This window comes from Malus sylvestris, chromosome 3 (genome assembly GCF_916048215.2).
Source record: "Malus sylvestris chromosome 3, drMalSylv7.2, whole genome shotgun sequence".
NCBI lineage: Eukaryota > Viridiplantae > Streptophyta > Magnoliopsida > Rosales > Rosaceae > Malus > Malus sylvestris.
Window position 1 is genome coordinate 35,587,541 of NC_062262.1, and position 22,604 is coordinate 35,610,144.

The 22,604-nt window shown below is 37.8% G+C and overlaps 3 protein-coding genes and 1 long non-coding RNA gene across 26 annotated transcripts; 3 read left to right on the plus strand and 1 right to left on the minus strand.

Annotated features, from left to right (window-relative positions):
- Positions 1 to 159: 159 nt before the first annotated feature.
- LOC126615846 (homeobox protein LUMINIDEPENDENS-like) lies at positions 160 to 6,750 on the minus strand. 3 transcript variants are annotated; one of them, XM_050283759.1, is made up of 13 exons: positions 6,412 to 6,750; positions 6,241 to 6,268; positions 5,902 to 6,032; positions 5,293 to 5,642; positions 5,114 to 5,207; positions 4,928 to 5,021; positions 4,423 to 4,552; positions 4,293 to 4,347; positions 4,166 to 4,206; positions 4,000 to 4,088; positions 3,310 to 3,747; positions 1,458 to 2,044; positions 160 to 1,282 (listed from the first exon to the last, which is right to left on the minus strand). In XM_050283759.1, exons 1-13 carry the CDS (start codon positions 6,574 to 6,576, stop codon positions 533 to 535), a joined length of 2,952 nt encoding a protein of 983 aa, XP_050139716.1. In that variant the 5' UTR covers positions 6,577 to 6,750; the 3' UTR covers positions 160 to 532. The 3 variants fall into 3 exon arrangements, with proteins under 3 accessions (XP_050139716.1, XP_050139717.1, XP_050139715.1); XM_050283760.1 differs by having other exon boundaries at positions 5,114 to 5,175; positions 5,297 to 5,642; positions 5,902 to 6,047; XM_050283758.1 differs by having other exon boundaries at positions 5,902 to 6,047.
- Positions 6,751 to 8,901: 2,151 nt separating this feature from the next.
- Positions 8,902 to 11,225, plus strand: LOC126616573 (bifunctional protein FolD 2-like). Its single transcript, XM_050284644.1, has 5 exons — positions 8,902 to 9,249; positions 9,327 to 9,510; positions 9,743 to 9,900; positions 10,082 to 10,294; positions 10,709 to 11,225. Exons 1-5 carry the CDS (start codon positions 9,136 to 9,138, stop codon positions 10,937 to 10,939), a joined length of 900 nt encoding a protein of 299 aa, XP_050140601.1. The 5' UTR covers positions 8,902 to 9,135; the 3' UTR covers positions 10,940 to 11,225.
- A 4,098-nt stretch (positions 11,226 to 15,323) lies between these two features.
- On the plus strand, positions 15,324 to 19,480 carry LOC126617471 (desiccation-related protein PCC13-62-like). Of its 20 annotated transcripts, none has more exons than XM_050285539.1 (8): positions 15,324 to 15,701; positions 15,791 to 16,016; positions 16,158 to 17,186; positions 17,273 to 17,348; positions 17,967 to 18,067; positions 18,389 to 18,466; positions 18,566 to 18,635; positions 19,164 to 19,480. In XM_050285539.1, exons 1-3 carry the CDS (start codon positions 15,373 to 15,375, stop codon positions 16,527 to 16,529), a joined length of 927 nt encoding a protein of 308 aa, XP_050141496.1. In that variant the 5' UTR covers positions 15,324 to 15,372; the 3' UTR covers positions 16,530 to 17,186; positions 17,273 to 17,348; positions 17,967 to 18,067; positions 18,389 to 18,466; positions 18,566 to 18,635; positions 19,164 to 19,480. The 20 variants fall into 20 exon arrangements, with proteins under 20 accessions (XP_050141496.1, XP_050141490.1, XP_050141489.1 ...); XM_050285533.1 differs by having other exon boundaries at positions 17,967 to 18,006; XM_050285532.1 differs by having other exon boundaries at positions 17,967 to 18,006; positions 18,575 to 18,635.
- A 2,045-nt stretch (positions 19,481 to 21,525) lies between these two features.
- Positions 21,526 to 22,604, plus strand: LOC126617373 (uncharacterized). Of its 2 annotated transcripts, none has more exons than XR_007621341.1 (3): positions 21,526 to 21,871; positions 21,982 to 22,080; positions 22,188 to 22,604. It is a non-coding gene; the product is annotated as an uncharacterized LOC126617373 (long non-coding RNA). The 2 variants fall into 2 exon arrangements; XR_007621342.1 differs by having other exon boundaries at positions 22,191 to 22,604.

A 22,604-nucleotide genomic window follows, 5' to 3' on the forward strand; every position in this document is an offset into this window, starting at 1 on the left:
TAGATGTTTTCAAATCTGATATTCGAATTTGAATCAATTATTACAACTGAGAGGCTGACTCCAAAAAAGGGCTAAGAGAAAGTTTCATTTGACCAGCCTGATGCCCTTTTCGCCAAATAATTGTCTGGTGAGTTCTATACCCCCAAAACCATAATTCAATTCTGATGGTCAACAAATCCAATCCTCAAATTAAAGTATTAGGCCCAAGAATTTTTATATTTGTTTGTAGTAACGAGATAAAGGCTGCTCAATGTTAGAATATTTTTTTCACCCTATTAAAATTAAAATTAATGATCAGTAGAGAGTCCCTTATGAGCATCCAGATCAACAGTCACGATGGCTTTTACAAGCTCTCACTCGTTTCAATAATCCGGTCATCCCAAAACTGAGAGACGCTCGAGTAAGGGTTTCTCATCCATTCGAGTTGAGATTTCCGTGCCACGTCACCAGTCCGCCCAAAAACTTGATCCAATAAAAGGGAGAGAAACAGAACTAACGCGTTCTTAACACATCCACTCTGGATTATAGGACCTCAGCGTCCGCCGCGATTAGGCCATCTGTTTCCCTGCTGCCTATTATGGTCCCGGTATCCGGCAGGATTCCTTCCCCTCGACCTGTAATCCTGTCCCGGGTTTGTTCTGTGTTCTCTTCCGTACATATACCCGGGATTTCTACGCGGACTATTATCCGGGCTCCACGATTGGAAATCTTGGTTGCCGCCAACATGTTCATTTCCTTCCCAAGAAGGACCTGACAACAGGTGAGGCTGCAAATGCCCTCCAGAAGATGCATTATACTGATTTTGGTTCTCTATGTAATGGTACTTTGAAGGCAAATCCTGCCCGGCTCTCCACGAATCTGATGGAGGGCCGGGTTTTCCCATCGGCTGTTTAGGCGTGTACATAGGAATGTGAGGTTCAGAAAAACGGGATTGTTGTACTGGCTGCGGCTGTCTTTGTTGCCTTGCCGGAGTGGAATACAAGGGCTGCTGCCGTTCTGCTACATTATAAGAGTTAGATAGGGGAGCTTGTTCGTGATTGATCGTGCTTTCACCCCAAACTGAAGGCACGGCCGTGTTTGATACGTTGTGGAAATGCGTGTCCTTCATGGTTAAAGCCATCTCTGAGGCTGGTGATTGCATACGATGATAATCTGGTGAGTACGAAGGTACTGCCGGTTGGGAAGTTGATAGCCGTTGCGGCGGAATAATGTGATGAGCAGATGAAACCTGCGGCATCCGTTGGGGAAATGCATTCCTTCCAGCATCTCCTTTCCATCCACTCTGCAAAAAGCACAGAAAAACAAGCAGTTTATACAGTGTATACAATGGAGGTTTAACTTTTACCAAAAATCTCATGGGAACGCAATGCACATAAATTTTTTATATTACTAGTCAAAAACTGCAACAGTGTATACAATGTCTGGCAAAACTTGCCAAATGAGGCCGAGTAACGCACCGTTCCAGGGTTGCTTGAAGGCGTCGGGGATGGAAGAGAAACTTCGACCCTCTCCTCCATTTTTCTACCTAAACCATTTACATTACCAGCAACACCAACCCCACCAACCCCACCAGACTTTATCATATCCAGCAATTTTACTGTGTCCTCGCTCGACAAGTTAGCAGCATCGCCAGAAGTCAAAGCAAACACCAGTTCTGGATTTTTTAGCAGTACGGCAAGCAGTTCTAGATCCGGTTCAGCTGCGCTAGCATTATTAATTTGAGATAAGGCCGGTGGAAACGAAGCGACACTGTTTGCTCCTTGAGAAGGAACGACCATTGTTTCTGCATTATGTACTTCTCTGTTATGGGAAGCCTGTGTTTCAGTGGTATCAGCAACATCAGGCGGTTGTTCTATTGGTATTTCTGGTGTTAATGAATCATCATAATCCATTTCAATGTCCCATGGTTCCTTCGGGTTAGACGGTATCTCCTGAACTGTCCGGTAGATGGTTTCCTTCTCACGGCGGTTTCTGTTTCTCTGGACTTCGATTTCTTTGCAATATTCACCACCACCAACGCTCCACGAGGGATCGAATTTTATTTCTGCAGAACGGAAAGACAACGCATGAAAAAGGTTGATATCTGCAGAAAATGTTACCTTCAGCACTTACAGAAGCCATCAAGCAACCAAAAAACCATATTAAATAATAATGGACGAATTTAACATTGTCCGGAATCTCTGTTTCTGCTTCCTCTAAACAATGAACCTTCATTTATCTGTTAATGCCTTCAGAGCCAAATCCAATAGGTATCATAGGATAAAACACGTCTCGTGACCATCTCACCGCACGTGATAGGTAGAAGACGGGTATATCCCCGTCACAGGTAAGTCCCCCTCGTCCTTCTCAAGATACATTCTTAGTGAATCATGTTACCAGAGTTTCGGTGAATCATGTTACCAGAGTTTCAGTGCTGGCCGTAGGGATTTGGACAGTAATCAGTCATTCATTTGTATCTTTTTCATGCTAATGAATTCAAAATTGATGATATTTCCATTCACTCAGCCTGCTTGGTAGAATTTCCCACTTAAACTACAGAAAACATGTCGAGTGGACCTCATTCACATAGGAACCAATAAAATAGTCATGACACTTTATTTAAATTTCTTACAAGGAAAAATGTAATAAAACTAATCTCGTATCACATTACTTCAGTAACGTGTGTGGCAAAATGGCCCCCAGAAATATCAAAATCCATAACGGTGATTGAATAGAGGAGAAAGCAAGGAGAGGAAAATGAGGTACAATTCATTTCTGTCAACAAAACAAACAATGACATTAATATGCTTAGAAAGTTAGAAACCTAAACTGAGCGAGCCATTTTTATCCGGCAAGGAACACCCACTCAGGCACCAGTACACCCAGCTATTGTAACATATAAGAAATTACATCCTCCAATCGTTTTCTCTATGCAGCACATTTAATCTACTGGATAATATTGATGCCTGGACTGTAACATTCCCTACCAATACCAAGCGTCTAAGGAAAGAGCAACACTCAACTGCTATAAGATTGAGCTAGAGCACCCGTTTAGTAAGTGGGAGGCCTTGAGTTCAACTCTTATGAGTGAACAAAAAAGACGAAAAATAGTTGCTCAAGGAAATTATTGATCAATGAGAAGCTCTCCCACTATGATATATGTTGGAAATACTGAAGGCAAACTCCCAACAAACTGTATACAATTTGGGAGGATATCTTCTTTTTTTTCCTTTTCCCTTTTCCCTTTCCATTAAGCCTACTGATTTCACATTTAAAATTACGAACAAAGAGTCAAAGGAACCAGAAAAGAGCCACTAAAAGCATATGTACCTGGAGGCATCTTCCATGGGATCTGGATTCTCTGGCACTTCTCTAATATGGGCTCCTTCAAATCCAGACTCCGCTTTGGGGCAAGAGAAGTTTCGGGCTTATTAGGAACTTCCCTCTCTTTCAAAGGATATGTCGCAGGTTTCTTCGGTTCCTCAATATTAGACCGAATTGGAACTTTGGGTACCACGGGCAAAATGCTTGCCTGAGAGATTGTAAGTTTGTCCACACCTTCAGTCTTCAATTCTTTATTTTCATGGGATGAACGAGATTTCCCATACTTGCTCTGCATAAATTGTGCTCGCATTTTTGCTTTTTGGATATCATCAGCAGACATTGGACGAGCCTGACTCACAGTTGTTGTCCTTGTGGCCGGTACACTTCTCCCAGCTGATTGGCCAGGCTGTTCCACCAACTGAACTTTTCTGCGCTCACGAAATTCTGCCACTAGCTAAGGAAATAGGCTTCTTCACTCTCATATGTTTTAAAAAATCAACTTATACACAAAATATTCGTATAACCTTTTTTAGGCCATCCACATAGAAATATAACAACACAGAAATAGAACTTATCATTGACAAAGCCTACTTTTCTTAACTAGTGATATAATTTTTTTTTCAAACCAGTAGATGTTACTCAGGAATTCTAATATACCACTTGGGAGAAAATTGTAAAAACCTATATTAAGGATACGAGATGAAGATACACCCAAGATGTTCTTCTTATTTGACTCATCTGGTGATGCTGTCAATAACTTCAAGGGTTCTGACGCCTCTAATTTCCTGAAAAATACATACAAGATTAACACCACAAACACTATCTTACGAAAATGTACGTCAGAAGAAAGAAACATTCTTACCTGGTTTCTGCACTTTCAAAATGTGTTCCAAGGATGTCTTCCTGTACAACATGAAAGAACAATCTGTAAAACTTATGCAACTTAAATCAATTTGAATGAATTTTTTATTAAATCACAAAGCACTTACAGAAATATCCATATTTGACTTCCATGATTCTGAATCGCCCATAACTTCATCGATACTGCAAGAAAATCATAGATTATTAAAAACTGTTTACACAATTTTTCAGTGCATTGGCAATGAGAAATGTACTTGCCTCTGCTTCAGAATTACTAACTCTTCCGAATCGCTAGATGTTTTAATGCCATTTGGTTTCTTCATAGCTTGGCTTCTCGCTAATAGCTTGCTCCACCTTGATAGCAAAACTCTTGCCCTGTTTGATATGTCTGATCTTCAAATCAGATAAAATGAGATTCAAAAATTTCATGGTTTATAAAAAAATGACAGATAAAGCAATATAGAAATGCTTATTATACAAAAGAATCTTGCCAGACATAAAACTAAGATGAATGAGAAGAAAAATGTCATGGTGTATAGTAAAATACAGCCGAAGCACCTAGAGAGTTGCTACTTCTACTAAACAAAGTTTAAATACATCAAAGAAATAGAATTATCAACACATATGGAGAACCTTGATTTATTGAGCAAAAACAAGTTTAACCACACAGAGATGACACGAAAGAAGAACTTGAGAAAGACAAGGGAAGATAGAGAGAGGTGACAAAGAAAGCCCCAAAGAACTATCCGTAACAAATGCACACCTGGTGTCCTGTAAAACCGCAGTCGATTAACACTTTGCAGTACGGCTGACATATGCAAAGGAAGAGCTTTATGAAGAGGCAAATGACAAAGAACCTGTGCAGCCGGTAATTATTTGAATTTTAAGCAACAATCATTAACTGTGGAAGATAGATAATTGACAATATGGATTCCAGTCCAATAAATACCTTTAAGATAACAAGTAGAACACTTGTTTGTTCTTCGACAGCAGCTTCACTCAACCATGTTACTAAAATAATTACACCACCATTAGTTAAAAACCTGCACGTATACAAGTGGAAGTTTGGAACATGAAAAGAGACAAACTGCTTTGTACTATGAAACCTATAAAGTGATTTGTAAGTACCAACATAATACTGAAGAATTTTGTATCCGCATAATCCACTCCATCAGTTTCACTTGCCCAGAAAATGTTTCTTCTTTCCGCATCAAGTTGAAAATATCTTCTACGAAACGTTTATCTAAGTCGTCTAATCCAGAAAGAGCATTATCTTGCGTTGAGCATGATGGTGCGTCGTCAACAGTGGAGGGACCAACAGAGTTCAAGGGAACTGGATCACTTGGAATCAAAGAATCAGGGCTTGTTGAGACCCCATCCCGCAAATCTTCATGTTCACCGGATTTCAAGGCCTTTTCCCTTGACAACTGGACTAGTTTTTTGACTCTCGACCGTTGACTGTTAAAGAAATCACGAACCTGTCAATCAATGGAACTCATGTAAGAAGCAATTAAACTAATCACCACCAAAGAGCAACACAGAAGAAAACGTCATGTTGGGTATGTATAATCAACCCTAAAATAGCCAATAGTAAAGTGTAAGGGCCATATATCATTATCAGTTTGAACAACATTGGCGCTCATGGGAAGGGTCGTATGATGGCTTAAACTAAATGCATTACGAAAACATCTAAAGGAACAAGTAATTTGAGAAGGAAAGCTGAATGAAAGAAAGAACCTGTGTGACTGTAACGCCGAATAGAGCACTGAGCTCCCGAGATTCCTTCTTACTAATCGTATCTTTAATCGAAAAAATAGATTGCATATACTTTATAGCCTTTGGATTTAACAAATCTCTAGGTCTTTTTCCTGCAATTGGACCATCTAGTTATTAGATAACAGATGATGGCCACATGAAACAAACACGAAAAATGTATAAAAAATTGTGAATAGAAAACTATAGCATCCAGATGGGTATATAGCATCTCACATAATCAAACTAAATAAAGCAAATTAAACAAGATTAAACATCAAATTAGCCATAATTAACAATAATAATCCAACTTCCAAGACTTACCAATCTTAATTGAAAGAGCACCAGCTGCCTGCGTGTCACAAAACGAAAGAACAAAAAATTAGAATTACGGATTGCAATTTTCTTTCAAATTTTCCTCCAATTTCTCGGAAACCAAACACGCAGAACGCAAATTCAAATTCAAATTCAAATTCAAATTCGAAGACAACGCACCATTTCTTGGGAGAGAGGATTGACGCCGGTGAGTTTGCATTGGGTGCCGACAATTCTCTGGAGCTGATCGATCTGGCTGTGGAAAAGCTCCCTCTGAGAGTCCAAGAACTTCCCGAAGGACTCCGCGGATGTCCCAATCTCCATCTCCACCGAGAGATTCTCCATTGCCGACCTCCAAGCTCGAACTTCTGAAGCTAAATGCAGCACATGAAGAATTCGAATACAGCTATGAATCGCTGGGAGTTTGGGATAGAGTTAGGGTTAAGGCTTCGAAGAGAGGGGAGAGAGAGAGAGAGAGAGAGAGGGAAAGGGTAGAAGCGTAGGAATGTAAAACCCAAAATGTCCACGTCGCACGAGCGCTTGTTACTTGTCACAATTGGCGCGTGTATTTTTCGGGGCCGGTTCGTGGGTTCTGCGCTTAATTACTCTCAGGATTCGGTTAGTAATTGAATCGTGTTCAATTTGAAAGTAACAAAGTGAGACGCATGTAGAAATTTCTTCTAGGACAATTAAAAATAATTAAGAAAATCTTATTATAATATGGTTATACGCAATATAATATTAAGAATAGTTTCAAACGATAATGTATCACAATTCTAGTTTTACAAAAATTTCAATATAGTATTAGAAAGTAACAAAGTGATGAAAAAAATTTAAGTACATGATAGGCGAGAGAGGGTTTTTTCGGTTTGAATAACATAACAAGAGCATTATTGCTCATATAATATTTGATATGGAGTATAAGTAGAATGAATGTATGTTAGATATTGGATACATATATTTTTTTCAAAGATAACCCATGTATATTATATAATTGTAGTTTGCAACTAAACAAACCAATTACTTAAGTGGGGGCATCTGCCCTCAGTGAGCCTTCATTGCCTCCGTCCATGTGAGTAACGAGTAAGAATTTGTCTTTAAGAGGGGAACAACAATTGAAAATAGTTGCTAATACTCTGTAAGCTGAGGAGCAAAAGGAGGAATCCGCCTGAGGAAAGGCTTGAGTCTTATTAGCTGGTTGGTGTGGACTCGAACTGTCGACATCCATCACATAGTAAACTACCGCCTCTCAGACCCTAACTGATTTATCATAGAGGCCAACAATAGACAATAACTCCCCCTCCCTCCCCCCCCCCCCCCCCCCACAACACAGCTTACAACTTCATTGTATTGTGCTCTTATATGTGTGTTCTAGACTTGAAATCAGCACGTTTAGTTAATTATAGTCGTATCTCTTCCTATGAATATGATTTCTCATGTGATGATCAATTAGTCAGCTCAAAGTGAGTGCGTAACCTTACCAACTAACAAGAACTAGTATTAGGACGATTCACATTGGGGGTTATTACTAATATGCGTAAAGCTTGAAAATATCACATGTAAGGGAATGTTTAGTTATAAGGAATGAATTTGTAATGAGTATAGTTATAGCCTTTTACTAAAACTAAGGTAACTAGTGAATCAACAAAAAAGTGGATCCTACATGGATTTTGGTTCGAAATACCTAAAAACTAGAGGTATCTCCTTAACATAGAAGGATGTGATTATTCCATAGTCAATATTTCTAATCTCTAATCCTTCTTATTCTCATTTATTCTCGTACACATAGCAGAGTTGTAAGTTGGACTGAAAATTCCAAATCAAACGAAAATTTTCGTTTCGAATCTAAACATTTCCTATTCTGAAAAATTTCAAAAGATTTAGATGATAATTGAAATATACATAAAGCCATAAGCCTTAGCACATAAAGCCTATAAAATGTTCGGGTTTTATGTTCCAAAACTTGCTCTGCTATTCTACCCTAGTCTGGTTGAGGAAGAATTACGAGGCGTAAAACAAAAAAATAGGCTTGATTCTTTGAAAATCTACGTATATTCAATCAGGATTTTAATAAAGTTTATGATATTTTGAAAAAACAAATTTGAAAGATTTTGTAGTGTACTTTTTAAGCAGTGTTGAATATCACTTTTCTTTTGAAAATTTGACAACTTCACTCAATTTTAAGTAAGGTGTCCTCAATTGAAATTTTAAAAATGTTTAAAGGAATTTTAACAAAAAGCTTCCGGTACTGTTCATTTTAATAAAAAATCACATTTTTACACTAAAAATTCAATCCTGGTACTATTCAATTTACCCTTTATTTTGTCCTTATCGTTAAAACTCAAAGTTTTCAAGTCTTTTTTATTAATTTTCCTAAATTTTAAAAAGTTTATAATTTTATAGATTTTGATGGACTTTAAGCAAAGATTTATAAATACATTTAAAATCCCTCAAAATACAACTGTACACTCTTATCTCTTTGGAAAAGGATCCTCCTCGGATTTTTTCCTTGAGATCCCGTGATCTCCTTCGTTCATGTACATCGTACGATTAAAAATCATTTCAAAATTTAAAATTTAAAATTAAATATGAGTAATACTGAATGAAAACTGAACGCACAATATACAATAAACGGACGAGATAATGGGATCCCTTGGAAAAATATCTGGCTAGAATCCTTTTCCTATGACTCTATCGTCCTGCCACTATTTCCTCTCCGCGATTTCCAGGGATTGCATCTGGGAATTTTCCTAGCTCTCTCGATTTTCCACCCGACGCCCTCTGTCTCCCCGATTAGGGGTTTCCAGGTTTGTTTTACTGGATTACAGTAACCCTTTGCGGTTCGAGGTCCGAGTCAGCCCGACCCATCCTTAATCTCCTAAAGACCGAGCGAGTGATTGATCAATGGCATCACAATCTGATCACAAGGCTGCGATAATCGATGGGAAAGCTATAGCTCAGACCATCCGAAATGAGATTGCGGAGGAAGTTCGTCATCTGTCCCAGAAATACGGCAAGGTTTGCTTTTGCTCTGGCTGGATTTTTGACATTGTTTGGTGCATGAATCTTGACGATGCGATTGTGTGATTGTTTAGGTTCCGGGACTGGCAGTGGTGATAGTTGGGACCCGGAAGGACTCCCAAAGCTATGTGAGCATGAAGCGAAAGGCGTGCGCTGAAGTTGGGATCAAATCTGTGGACATTGACCTCCCGGAGAATGTGTCCCAAGACGACCTCATTGCCAAAGTTCACGAATTGAATGCTACTTCTGATGTACATGGTTAGTTGATTGAATGATAATTGCCCAGTTTTTACTTTTGAGTTGACGAATGATTCTGATGGAAGACCTGACGCAAAACCAAGCGAAATGGCATTGTAGGATTCATACAGCCGACCCCATTTAGCGGGATACGGCTTGGTTGTTGTTGTTGTTGTTATAGTTGACAAATTATTTGCAAAATCTTTGATTTAGGTTTAATGGGTGTTGAAAGTAGGTTTGATTTTGTTGATAGGTATACTAGTTCAGCTCCCATTGCCAAACCATATTAATGAGGAGAAAGTGTTGAGTGAAATCAGCATCGAGAAGGATGTTGATGGCTTTCATCCTCTCAACATCGGCAAACTTGCAATGAAAGGCAGAGAACCTCTGTTCCTTCCTTGCACTCCCAAGGCAAGACTCGAGTTTTGTATTCAAACACAGATAGATGCTGACGCACACACATGTACGTTTGGTTTGTTCAAGTATTCTGTCAAATGAGGAACCTTTATTGTCCAAGCAATATTCACATAAAATTGTGAAAGCCATTCGTGTACAGGTTGTAGTTTTGTTTTGTAATGGTTTTTTTCTGCAGGGATGTCTTGAACTTCTGTCGCGGAGTGGGATAAGCATAAAGGGGAAGAAAGCAGTGGTTGTTGGCAGAAGTAACATTGTTGGACTACCAGTTTCATTGCTTCTTTTGAAAGCAGATGCTACTGTTACCGTAGTCCATTCCCGCACACCTGATCCAGAGAGTTTCATTCGTGAAGCGGACATTATTATTGCTGCAGCAGGACAGGCAATGATGGTAGGCAATTCATAGATTATAGTTCCTTGGTATGCAGTAACATCGTCTTATGACATGCTGGTGTTATCTTATTTTATATTGCTTGGCTTTCAATGAAAAATATAGTACTTAGTTTTGTTCTGGTTAGAAGAATAGGACTAGTTGGTTGGTTCCTTTCATCCCAAGTGAAGGAAAAAGGACATTCCATCGTTCACTTTGGAGTTGTAAGACAATGCATTAGAACTTGATAAGCTTTCACTAGGATCTATTGTTGCTTAAATGGAATAACCGACATCTGCTGGTGCAGGTAGCATTGTGTCGGTTCTGTACTTTCCTTGTCTTCGTTAGCTCCTGTGGCGATTATTGTTCATGTTTTAACTCGATGAAATCTATTTACCATCGATTTTGTTAATCTATTTCCTTACTGAATTTCAGATCAAGGGTAGTTGGATAAAACCCGGTGCTGCTGTCATTGATGTCGGCACAAATGCTATAGACGATCCGAGTAGAAAGTCGGGCTATAGATTGGTTGGAGATGTAGATTTCCAGGAAGCATGTAAAGTAGCCGGATGGGTAACTCCTGTTCCTGGCGGCGTTGGACCAATGACGGTGGCAATGTTGCTCAAGAACACTTTGGATGGTGCTAAGCATGCTATTGCTCAATAAAGCCCCCCCTTGTCCTTTGATCCCTTCATAATAAGCTGCTGCTAATTCCAGAACAAAGTTTTGCAATAAATTTTGATTTTTATGTATGTAATTTAGAAAGTTTGCTTTTTATTTCTAAGCCTCTGTAATTTCCCTCCCAGTTTTAACTGATCTTCAGCCGTTTCATGCTATGCTTGTATGAAGAGTTAATGGGAGCTATTAGCAATACTAGGGAAATCAACTTTTTAAATGATATTTTGTAAACTATATGATGAATTGTTAATGATTTAATTATTACTTAATGGTTGATTAATGTGTTTATATATTATTGATGACACGGCCTAAAAAATCTTACCTAGCATTACTGACATTTTCTAATAGAGGTGGCGCATACAGACAATGGTGGGACCTTCCTTCGTTGGAGTGTGTTAATTTGTGTGTCCAAATAGTTTAATTGATAGGCTCGACATTTGATTACTTGTCGGTTTTTTTTTATTTTATTTTTTATTTGGGTAAATTACATAGTAACCCCTCAGGTTTGAGGTCTATTACAATTCCATACAACATCTTTAAAACATTTCATTTTCATACCTTAAGTACTATTTTATTTCAAAATAATACAACCGTTACATTTTTCATCCATTGATCCGTTAAGCGCTGACGTGGCTACCACATTTGTGCCACGTGGCTGCCAAATGTGTGCCACGTGGCAAAAAAATAATTTTTTATTTTCTTTTTTTAAAAAGCCTGAATAAAAAAAAATAAAAAAAATAAAAAAATAAAAAAAAACTTGAAAACGCAGAAACCCACCCCACCTCTCTTTTTCCTCTCTGTTTCTTCTTCTCCGCCCACTCTTTCTTTTCTCCCTCTCTGCTCTCTGCTATCCTTTTTCACTTTTTCTTCAGCCTTCCTCCCCTCTCTCTCTCTCTTCTCGGTGCGGCATCGTTCCGTGGTTTGAGATTAACCATTCAAAAATCAGAACTTTGACCGCATTCGTAAGCACCCCAAACCCACCAACCAAGCACTGAAAAAATTCAAAATTTGAATACATACCTCGTTGTTAGAGCTGACCGACGAGCCGACGAGGGGAGCACTGGGTCCGGGTTTTTTTGGGGGGGGGGGGGAGAGGTTTCGGATCTGGGTTTGTTTGGGGGGGGAAGTTTTCTGGGTTTGGTTGCAGATTTTTTGGGGGTGGATGTTTCCAGGTTTGCTTGCGGCGTCGGGGGGAAGAAGAGAGGTTGCGGCGCGCGGGGGGGGGGGGGGTATGTGGGTTTGTATGCAGAGAGCAGAGAGGGAGAAAAGAAAGAGTGGTTGGTGTTTTTCTGTGTTGGGCGGAGAAGAAGAAACAGATAGAGGGAGAAGAGGGGTGGGGTGGGTTTCTGCGATTTCAAGTTTTTTTTTTTTTTTAATTCAGGCTTTTTAAAAAAAGAAAATCAAAAAATTATTTTTTTGCCACGTGGCACACATTTGGCAGCCACGTGGCACAAATGTGGTAGCCACGTCAGCGCTTAACGGATCAATGGATGGAAAATGTAACGGTTGTATTATTTTGAAATAAAATAGTACTTGAGGTATGAAAGTGAAATCTTTTAAAGATGTTGTATGGAGTTGTAATAGACCTCAAACCTGAGGGGCTACTATGTAATTTACCCTTTTTATTTTTAACAAACAATGTTATCTATATTAAGGGTGAGAGACACAACAAATGATATAATCTACATTAAAGGAGAGGAGGTATGATTAGCCTTAAAATGGGCAATAATGTGGTTCAAATTCAATTTTGGTGAGAATTGAACATATGACATCTCACTTACAAGTGAATATAAATATCATTAGATTATAGTACTAAGTGACAATAACTTGTTGGCTTTGTGTTACATTGAAAGTCCAATAACGCAACGAGAATTGATGAGTTGATAAAGATAGTTCTCTTTGCTAAACTTAAAAAAGAGCTAAAAAAAAGTCCAACAAATCTTAAGTTTGATGAGCATCAAGACAATGATTAACTGCCAGAAATAATTTGATTGACAGTTAATTAACCAGAATCCTTCTGAATTTTATTTTAAATTATATCTGTTATTGTCAAGTTCTGTCATCTCAATTTATCATTAACTTGCAAATATTTGATTAAATACATTTCCAGCCTAGCTACCGACGATCTTTAAAGAACGCTTTTGCTCCTTTTGAACATAAGCATTTAGAATAACCCGTTTACCATCCGATTAGAAAGCTTTTTCTTAGTCTTACGCGTTTTCTCAATGAGATTATGTTATGTTGATCAAGTTATTAATTACTTACCTGAAAAATCATAGTTCAACCATTGAGATGGATGTGCGTCCAATCGGAGTTGTTTAACAACAAGTTGAACCTTGGAAGTCATCTTCTCATTTTGTATTGTATACTCATTTCTCTCTTCAGGGGAATTGGCTACTACCGATATATATACAGACTGTCTTCTTTTTACCTAATCTGAATACATGCCTTATTCCTTGCTTGACCATTGATAAGTTAAGTTGGACATATGTCTAAAGTATATCTTCAATCAGAGTACCTGCATTTATACTTATATACGTCCAGCTTAAACCTCTCATTGGACAAACAACCGGTTAGCCATGTGTTTACAATAGGTCAAAAGAAGAAAGTGATTGTGTATAAATAGGTAGCACCAATTTCTTTGAAGAGAAAAGATGGAAGTGATGATTGAACTAAAATACATCATCAAACTGTGTCTTTGTATTGCAAAGAGACACCAAACTAGATATATCTGATCCATCTTTTTACACGTATCATTTCACTTTTCAACCTGCTTGATTTAATTGTGCCATTTGCACCAAAAGACCTAAAGAATGACACCAAATTTTCAAGTAAAAAAAATGGTATGTGTCATATTTTTCTTTTTCTATTCCTTCACTTTTATACGTACTTTCATTTGAATGCCATCATTTTCACAAGCCCTAATACACATTTGATTAAGGGCTGGTTTGGTATTGCTGTGCTTTGAAAAAAAGCTGCTATGAGAATAAGCGGCTGTGCTGTGAGAATAAGCGGCTGTGAAATAAATCAGCAGAGTGTTTGGTAAACTTTTTTGTAAAAGTGCTTTTGGAAAAAAAAGCAGTCTAATAGTGAGTCTTTTCATTAAAGGAGCACTGTAGTTCTGTGTGCTTTGAAAAAAAAACCAGTTTTCCAAAGCTACAAATGGCAGCTTCAGCTTTTTCCTTTGATTTCAGCTTATTCTCACAGCAGCTTCCAAAATAAGCTCTTTTTTTTTAGTTTACCAAACACCAAAAACACTCCCAGCTTTTTTTCATAGGAGCTTTTTTTAAAATCACCTCAACCCCAAACTGGGGCTAAAACTTCATCATTCTTTACATATCTGTATATATTATACTCACACATTTTGTAATCCCGCAGCAACGCGCAGACACTATTCCTAATATATACTATGCAACGGTTTCAAAATATGAAAACTTGTCAAGGACAATTATTTTAATTATTGGGAATATGTAATATTATCAATGCTATGTTATTTTGAATTTTGGTTACTTTTCATATATATGCTATGATGTTTTGGTTAACAGTTTTGTAACTACTATCGATTTAATTTTTTTTTTTAAATAATTGTGAGAGGCCCCTCTTAACCCGAAATTCGGGCTTTGCAACTGCCACCTAATCCAAACCCCGACATCCACCCATCACAACCACTCCAGCTACTCTTTATAGGGGTGAGTTCGGTTCAAATTGGTTTGGTTTTTTACCAAAACTGAAATCAAACCGAAATTTCAGTTCGGCTCGTTGCTTAATTTATGGGACTAATCGAATCTGGCAAACAATTTTGGTCTGACTCCAAGTAATCGAGAAACGAAGGACCATCCGATCCCTAACCTCTTCCTCTACCACAAGGTCCCAGCCCACCCCAAGCAAAAGAGCTGACTTCATCTCTAACCGTGAAACGATCATATATGTCACGCCGCGGGAGAGTTGAGTGGAAGTCAGTGGGAGGGGAGAGTAAGGAAGAATATTATATTGGTTGAATGGATAGGTACAGAGTGTGTGTGCGGTTCGGCAGAAAATGGGGAAAAGGGAGGGGAGGTGTGATGATGATGGGTAATAAAATAATGAAATATAGGATGATTGATGGGCAATAAAATAATGAAAAACTAATTATTTATACTTGTAGAATGACATATGATAATGATATACGACCCAGTATTCCTAACACGGGCAGACCAAACTTTTTGTTTAATAAGCTACAATACAAAATAATTAATGTATTGATGACACCATCCTATATTTGGCTTCTATTTAGAAGGGTTCGGCCATGCTACCATTAGGTCAGTGAACGACTTCTTGTAGAGTATTATTAATTGCGTGCATGCCTATATAAAGTCAGTAGAAGTGCATGGTTTATTCACTCATATGCGAACCAATTTTATCAAACTCATACTATTGGTTGCATGAAATTAGCAGTAATGGCTACTACTTCTGCATCTTATTTCAGTGCTGCCTTTGTTTTCCTTGTTGCTTTGAATTTCCTCAGCTTTCAGGTCATGGCTGCTTCTGGTCATGCACCCAACGACAGTGACTACCTAGGGTTTATGTTGAACTTGGAATATTTGGACGGTGAGTTTTACTCATACGGTGTTTTTGGCAATGACCTCGATAGTATCTCCCCAAACTTGTCCCAAGGGGGCCCGCGTCCTATTGGTGGTCAGAAGGCCAATCTCGACCCCCTTGTGACTGAAATAATCAAGGAATTTGCTTATGAACAAGTTGGTCATATCAGGTATAGAGTGCATGATCAACTGTTGTAAATTTTATTAATTCTGATTAACCCTAGATGGTAGATATAATATGTATCTGATTAATTTTCAGAGCAATCACTCAGGCAACAGGCGGGTTCCCAAGGCCTCTTATAAACATCAGCAGAGCCCTTTTCTCACTACTTGTTGACCTAGCAGTGGGTTACCCATTGCTCCCTCCATTTGACCCTTACGCAAACACAGTCAATTATCTTATAGCAGCGCAAGCACTGAATTATGATGGTGTAGTGGGTTATGTTTACATCAATGCAAACCTCAACACCGATGCTGCTAACAGAGTACGTATAATAAGAAATGTTTGTTAAAACAGTTCTTGTTAATAGTTAGTTAACAACATTTCTATCTATTAATAATTTTTTTCACAATTAATTAATTAACTATAACTTTTGGGTAACGTATGTAATTCAACATGCATGCAGTTGGGTGCATCGCTTTTGGGTACGAAGGCTGGACAAAATGCAGTGGTGCGTGCATTACTGTATGAGAGAGCGAATCAGACGGTGGCTCCGTACAATCTCACGGTGGCTAATATCGTCAGCCGAATTGCTGAATTTGGGAACAAGGTGGCCAGGGGTGGCCTCGAAGAAGGCATCATAGTACCCATCACGCTTGGGGCTGAGAATCGAACGGTCACGAATGTCCTATCAGCGGACACGAATTCGCTGTCCTATGCAAGGACGCCAGGAGAGATCTTGAGGATTCTGTATGGAACAGGAAATGAATGTGTGCCTGGCGGCTTTTTCCCTGCAAGAGCAAATGGCCAAATTGCAAGGACCTGCATTACTATATAAGCAAAAGCACAATAATCAAAGCTGTGGGTTTATACCCAATAATAAATAAATGCTGCACTACAAGAAAAATGAGCTTTGGGTACAAAACAAAGGACACAATTGAGAATTTTGTGTCTATTTGACCACCAAAAGGTTGAAACAGTTCTCATTCAATAGAGGGCACCATAGATTGTGCCCATTGTAAAAAAAATATGCACAAATACATTATCTGACAGCTTTATTGAAAAAATGGACTCTAATATATTATTTGTGCCCATAGTTTACTTCTAAAGACACAATTCTTTGTTCTTTATTATTTTTTTCAAAAACTTGTGGCCCACATCCGTCCAACACTTTTTTCCGCTTAACCCACCCACTTCTATCCAACTCTCTCTCTCTCTCCCCCCTCAACCTACTGACACCCTTCATATTTAACCCCATTATCTCTCCCCTCAACCCACCCACATACATCCAACTCTCTCCCTCTCCCTCTCCCCCCTTTAACCCACACACATCCTTCATATTTATCTCTTTCATATTTCCTTATTTTTAGTTCTGTCTCTTCCCTCTTTGTTCTCTCTAAAACGACCAAACCGTACTCGCCGACCAAGTTTTGGCCAAAACTAGATCTCGACCCAATAGAGAAAGTGATCCTCTCATGGTGAGCTTCCTATCTATGTAAGTGGGTTTCTTCAATTTTAACTTTTAGATTTGAAAAATTCTTGAGATTCAGGATAATTCGGTTTTAACTTGGCATGTTGAAGATTTGGTTAGTGGTTTTGTTTGGGAGATTGAATTCAAGCTGAACTGTAAGAAAGTGGTTCAAATTCTTGAATTTAGGTAAAAACCCAAGAAACCCTAACCTTAAACGTAGCCCTCTTTCGATTTCTAAGAGCTTGACTTGTTTGTGTGTTTTTATGTGAATTATTTGAAGGGTGGTGAGTTTATATAGGAAAATTTGAACTTTTTGCTTGGAATTTAAGTAGGTACAATTGTATTGAGGAATTGGTTAGAAAAGATTGTATGTGTACCAGATCTGGGTTTTTTTCAAACCACATAGGATCTGAATTAGTGTTCTCTTTGCGGCTTGAGTTTATATATTTTCAAATACGAGTTATTGTTTATTGTTTATTTTCTGTATGCATGTCACAGTTTACTCACTTGGAGACTCGTTCCTATCGTATAGAATTTTCATGTGCCTCCCTGTCTCTCTTGCTCTATCAATTTTTGTAGTTCTACATTTGTGTGTTCTGTTTGTTATCAAATTTAATGAATTAGATCGATGGTTTTAATTTTTTATACTACTCATGACTTTGGCAATGAGAGGTCTAAATGCTGCATATATCATCCGGATTAGTTCGTTTGTGGAGCAAACAGAAAGATAATGTCATAACAATGTTGAATTGTTTTCTTGGATGGAGAGTTGATTGCCTTGTTTTTATGTGTTTGGTAATGCAGATATGGGAATGCAACTGTGGTGGAGAATACAGAGAAGATGGTAGGATCTTATCTTCCAGCAGATAATGGCAGTTTTTGGTTTTGGCACTTAAGATATTTAAGTAGGGTTTCTCTTGCAGTTGTAGAATTTGTTAATTTTGGAAGCATGAATTAAATGTTTGGGATTAACTTACAATGCTTCCTATCAAAACCAATCAAAATCATTTTCTGAATCTAATGTTACAATGTTGTGCATTGTCATTGATAAGCAGATTTTCATTATGATGAATTTTCAGTCTTTCTCAAAATTTCAATAACTAAAATTCATGTGGCATTTAGAGTGAATTTTGTCAGATTTGTCTCATTGCATTGGATTGGTTTCTTGTACTGTCACCATGCCCGTCAATTTTTCCTTTTTAATCCTAATTGTTTTTGCTTTCAAGGAAAAGAGGTTTGTTCTTTGATGCCTTGCTGGAGAGATGTGGCTTTGACAATTGGGGCAAATAAACTTCACTTATGAAGTATGTTTGTTACTTGTTTCATTATTAGCAAATGAACATAAATTTAATTTGTTATCTTCATTTAACTTCTTGATGATCATGTTATGTTGATAATAAAAGTGCATGCAGAAGTGTGAAGATCGGATTTGAGTTTTCACTCTCCTTAAAACACTACGATGTCTAATAATGAGTATGTTTCTTACTATATATTACATTAGTACATCCTACAAGTACCCACTTGAGGGCTTTGTTGCAAGTTTTTAGCTGTAGTTAAGTGCTTAGGTTGCTCTTAGGAGAGACTGAACAGTGAGGAAACCTGCAGTCTTCAGAAATTAAACAGCTCCATGAATCTTATCTTTTCGTATGGAAACATGAAAGACTTTTCTAAAGCTGAAAATTAGATTTCAAAATACTTATTTATTAGCTTGTGCGTTGCAGAACCTATAAGGTTCTTAGCAGTTTCTTTCTTTCTTAGAAATTAATGTCATAACAATGATTGTCCCAAACTTTTATTGTTTTGTACATCTTGTTAGCACTAATGATGGTTTAGCTGCTTAGTTTAGTTGCATATTTTGTTCGCTGTAATTTGGTATAACAAAGTAGCAATGCATCACTGCTATTGAGTTCTTAATGCCGATTGAAAGTTTTGGTCCTTGAACATGACTGGAAATAGGTCCTTTCATTTTTTTTTTCATTTTCACTTTCATTTGGATTTCAGGAAGATGATTGCACTATCCACCAAGTTGGAAAAAGAGGTGAATCTTTGATATGGCATATCTGGAACTTTTAAGTATTGATTTTAACTAACTCCTTTTTAGGCGTAATTTTGGACTTATTTTGTTTTGAATTCGACTATATTTGTTATGGCTTAAGATGAGGTGCAAGGGTTGCTGGGGAAAATGCATTTGTCCAAAAATATGTGCTTTCAAGTTTCATTGTATTAGAGATAAAATATGTAACATTACATTATGTATGTGAGATTGGGAATGTGTAACATTACATTATGTATGTGAGATTGGGAATGTGTTGTAGGTCTTTTCATTTCCTTAATTTTAGTTTCAAATTTTGATTTTTTTTTAATATTTAATTCATATTGGCACAATTACAATATGAAGTGCCATCATGGATGGAAAAAATGATCTGATAACCTTGTAAGAGAAACGGCACAAAAAGACCCTTATTTGTGCTCACCTCTCTGAGCACAAAAAGCTATACGGTGCCCATTGATCAATGGTGACGCCCATAGAGGGCACAGACACAAAGATAGTTGCTGCACTGTTACTATTGGTTTATCAGCACAATTGTTGGTGCTTTTTGGCCTCAAAGGGCACAAATAATTTATTGTGCGCAGTGGCCCTTTTTGTTGTAGTGCTGGTTCATGTAACTGCGTCCAAATGTATCCAACTAAATGCACACACGTATATATGTGTGTATTTAGAATTTAAGAGATGTATTCGACCATGAATCTTAATAAAAAAAAAAATATATATAATGATATTAAATTAACAAGGTCTTGATTGATTATGTTTATTCAGCTCTCTTACTACACCGAATATAAGCTATTATAAGTACCCTTTTTCTTATTAAAAACTAGCATTTACCTACACACTTTGTGTGTATGTACACATTTTTTTAGAAAATGAGAAGGAGAGAGGAAGAGAGAGAGAACGTCCCCGAGTGGGAGATTTTTGTTTTTGGTTTTTGTTTTTATTTGTTTTTTTATTAATATTGGAGGTATTTTAACATCATTGTAGGTGAGGTTTCAATAAAAAACAGTAAAATTTAGACCTATGAAATTACATTATTGCCCATCATTTTATTTTTGTGATAGAAGACTAATTTGTCTTTTCACCATCTTTTGGTTGACAAAGAGGGTTTTATTAATTATTGGAGATTAGAATTCATCGCAATAGAGCTTTAGCAGCCAATATTGTTCCCCGCTCTTTTTGGCTGGATTCCTGTTTCAGTAAAGCTGATCTATTACGTTGTAGCCGTATGGCCAACCAGGCTCACAAAACAAAAGCATTAAGGGCGTGTTTACCACCAGAATGGAGGTAGAAGAAAAGGAATTGAATTCCTCTCCAAGTGATTCTGCCATTTACCAAATTTTGGGAATGAAAAAAATTAGTGAGCTCCACCCAAAATCAGTAATTGTATTCCTGATATCCCCGGAATCCAAACACTGACTTGAATGTGGTAATTGAATTCCAAAAGAAAGCCAACATCAGGAATCAAACTTCTCTACATAAATTGCCTTACCCCTCCCATCTGCCTCCCACGATTCAACCACCAAAAGCACACCCATCCCCACCCTTAACTAACGCAGACCACCACACCACCTCCCACTGCCAAGACCTATCACCAACCTATCCGAACAATTTTACAAACAAACTCCGGACACCCCAGATCCAAATTCAGATGGAGAAAGAGAGATGCAGATGAGTATAGATAAAAGAAAAACCTTATGACTACCCACTGCGGATCGAATTTCTATTGCATACATTTTTACAGAGAGCATAACATAAAGCATTGAGCGGCTGGCAAATCGTTGAGAAATCCGAGAATGGCCACAGGCAAGGAGTTCATGATTTACAGCCAAAATGAGATCTTCAGGCCGATAGAACCCAACAAGGTCAGGATGGGCAAGAGTTGGCGCTTAGGGATGATCGCAAAAACAATATGCGGATGCAAACAGGGAGAGTAGAAAGAGTTGTGGTGGAACCGTAGAGGTTCCCAAACCCTTCTCTTTTTTTTTTTGTTGAGTATTTTTACTTCTTTTCCTTGTTGAATTAGGTTTTTACTCTTTAAGAAATAAAAAAAAAAAGTTCAAGTTTTATTAAAAATAATTGTATGAGAATTGTTAAGATTTTAGTAAAACTATATATGTGTGTGTGTGAAATTGTATTAAAAAGTTATGATTTTTTCTATTATTAAGATTAAAGGGTATTTTAGTAATCATATTAATTTTTGTTCCGATTCAGGTGAACTGGTAAACAACTTATATCATTTCAACTCCAATTCTAGGACATTATAGTAAACAACTTTGACAGGAATTCGATTCGGACTCATTCCCATTTCAATTCCCCCTCAATTCAATTCCTCTTATTTTGATTACGGATTTGTAAACAAGCCATAAGACACCATATGCTTTAGTCTCATTTCATCCCATCCTAGTTTCACTTGCGGAACCACATTGTTCATAAATAAAAGGGTAATATGCTAAAGGAGATCACATATTATATCATATTAGAGCAGGGGCGGATCCACAGTGGGGTCAATGGGGTCACACGACCCCTTGGAAGCCATGGAAATAACCTTGGAGCTGCTGGTGCGACCTCTTGGAGCTGCACACCACGTGATCGACGAAATGTCTGAAAGAAGAAGAAAGAGTTCGCCTGCCTTCACCGCACTCTCCGTGCTCTTCGGGTTTGTCTTCTCACCTTATATCTCCTTCATTTGTGTTTTTATGTTCTTCATTTTTCGTTTCTGTATTTGATTGTCGATTTAGTCATCGTTTTGATCATTCATGTATGCAGATAAAGAAAGTGAAGCTGATTTGGGAGTGAGGCCTCGGCAGAAGGATGACCTTCATGCCACAAGGAAATCACACAGTTCATGCAATTCCGAAAAAATATGTATGTTTAGTATGAGGTGTTCCAATAATTATAACGAATCAAACAAGTAGCTTTGTTCTTGTTAAATTTTACTTCAGTCAACTAAGAATGTTTCTGTATTTTCTTAGCAGGTAGAGATGTGCACGCCGAAGGTCTGTAATGGTAATTGCGCATCCAGTGTTTCTCCATGCAGCAAAAATGGTGGAGACAAAGATGGGTTACTCTTACCAGTGTTCAATGGGCTTGTGGAGGAATTTGACTTTGGTGCTGCAAATCCTGGGTTTTCTCACGCTATCCTACCAAGACTCGATGAAATGACGATATGCATGCCATTTCTGTTAAAAAAAATTTGCGCGCTGCGCGCTATTCTTATTGACCCCCCTAACATTATTTCCTGGATCCGCCACTGTATTAGAGTATCATCTTATGTGACAAATGATGGACATAATCAATATTTAGTGAGATAACTTCATTAATTGACACAACATTTACATGTTACTTCCTACATCAGCTAATACACTAACATAAAAGAGCTCTTTATTGAA

Bases quoted from the DNA above. Each gene is read 5' to 3' on its own strand.
- LOC126615846 (XM_050283758.1), bottom strand. From the start codon at position 6,576: ATGGAGAATCTCTCGGTGGAGATGGAGATTGGGACATCCGCGGAGTCC. The intron at 4,553-4,927 runs GTGTGCATTTGT...TTTGAAGATCAG, and splicing joins GCGGTTTTACAGGACACCAG to ACATATCAAACAGGGCAAGA. The intron at 4,348-4,422 runs GCAAGTACATTT...ATTTTCTTGCAG, and splicing joins TTAGTAATTCTGAAGCAGAG to TATCGATGAAGTTATGGGCG.
- LOC126616573 (XM_050284644.1), top strand. From the start codon at position 9,136: ATGGCATCACAATCTGATCACAAGGCTGCGATAATCGATGGGAAAGCT. The intron at 9,901-10,081 runs GCAAGACTCGAG...TTTTTTCTGCAG, and splicing joins TCCTTCCTTGCACTCCCAAG to GGATGTCTTGAACTTCTGTC. The intron at 10,295-10,708 runs GTAGGCAATTCA...ACTGAATTTCAG, and splicing joins CAGCAGGACAGGCAATGATG to ATCAAGGGTAGTTGGATAAA.
- LOC126617471 (XM_050285539.1), top strand. From the start codon at position 15,373: ATGAAATTAGCAGTAATGGCTACTACTTCTGCATCTTATTTCAGTGCT. The intron at 15,702-15,790 runs GTATAGAGTGCA...ATTAATTTTCAG, and splicing joins GAACAAGTTGGTCATATCAG to AGCAATCACTCAGGCAACAG. The intron at 16,017-16,157 runs GTACGTATAATA...ACATGCATGCAG, and splicing joins ACACCGATGCTGCTAACAGA to TTGGGTGCATCGCTTTTGGG.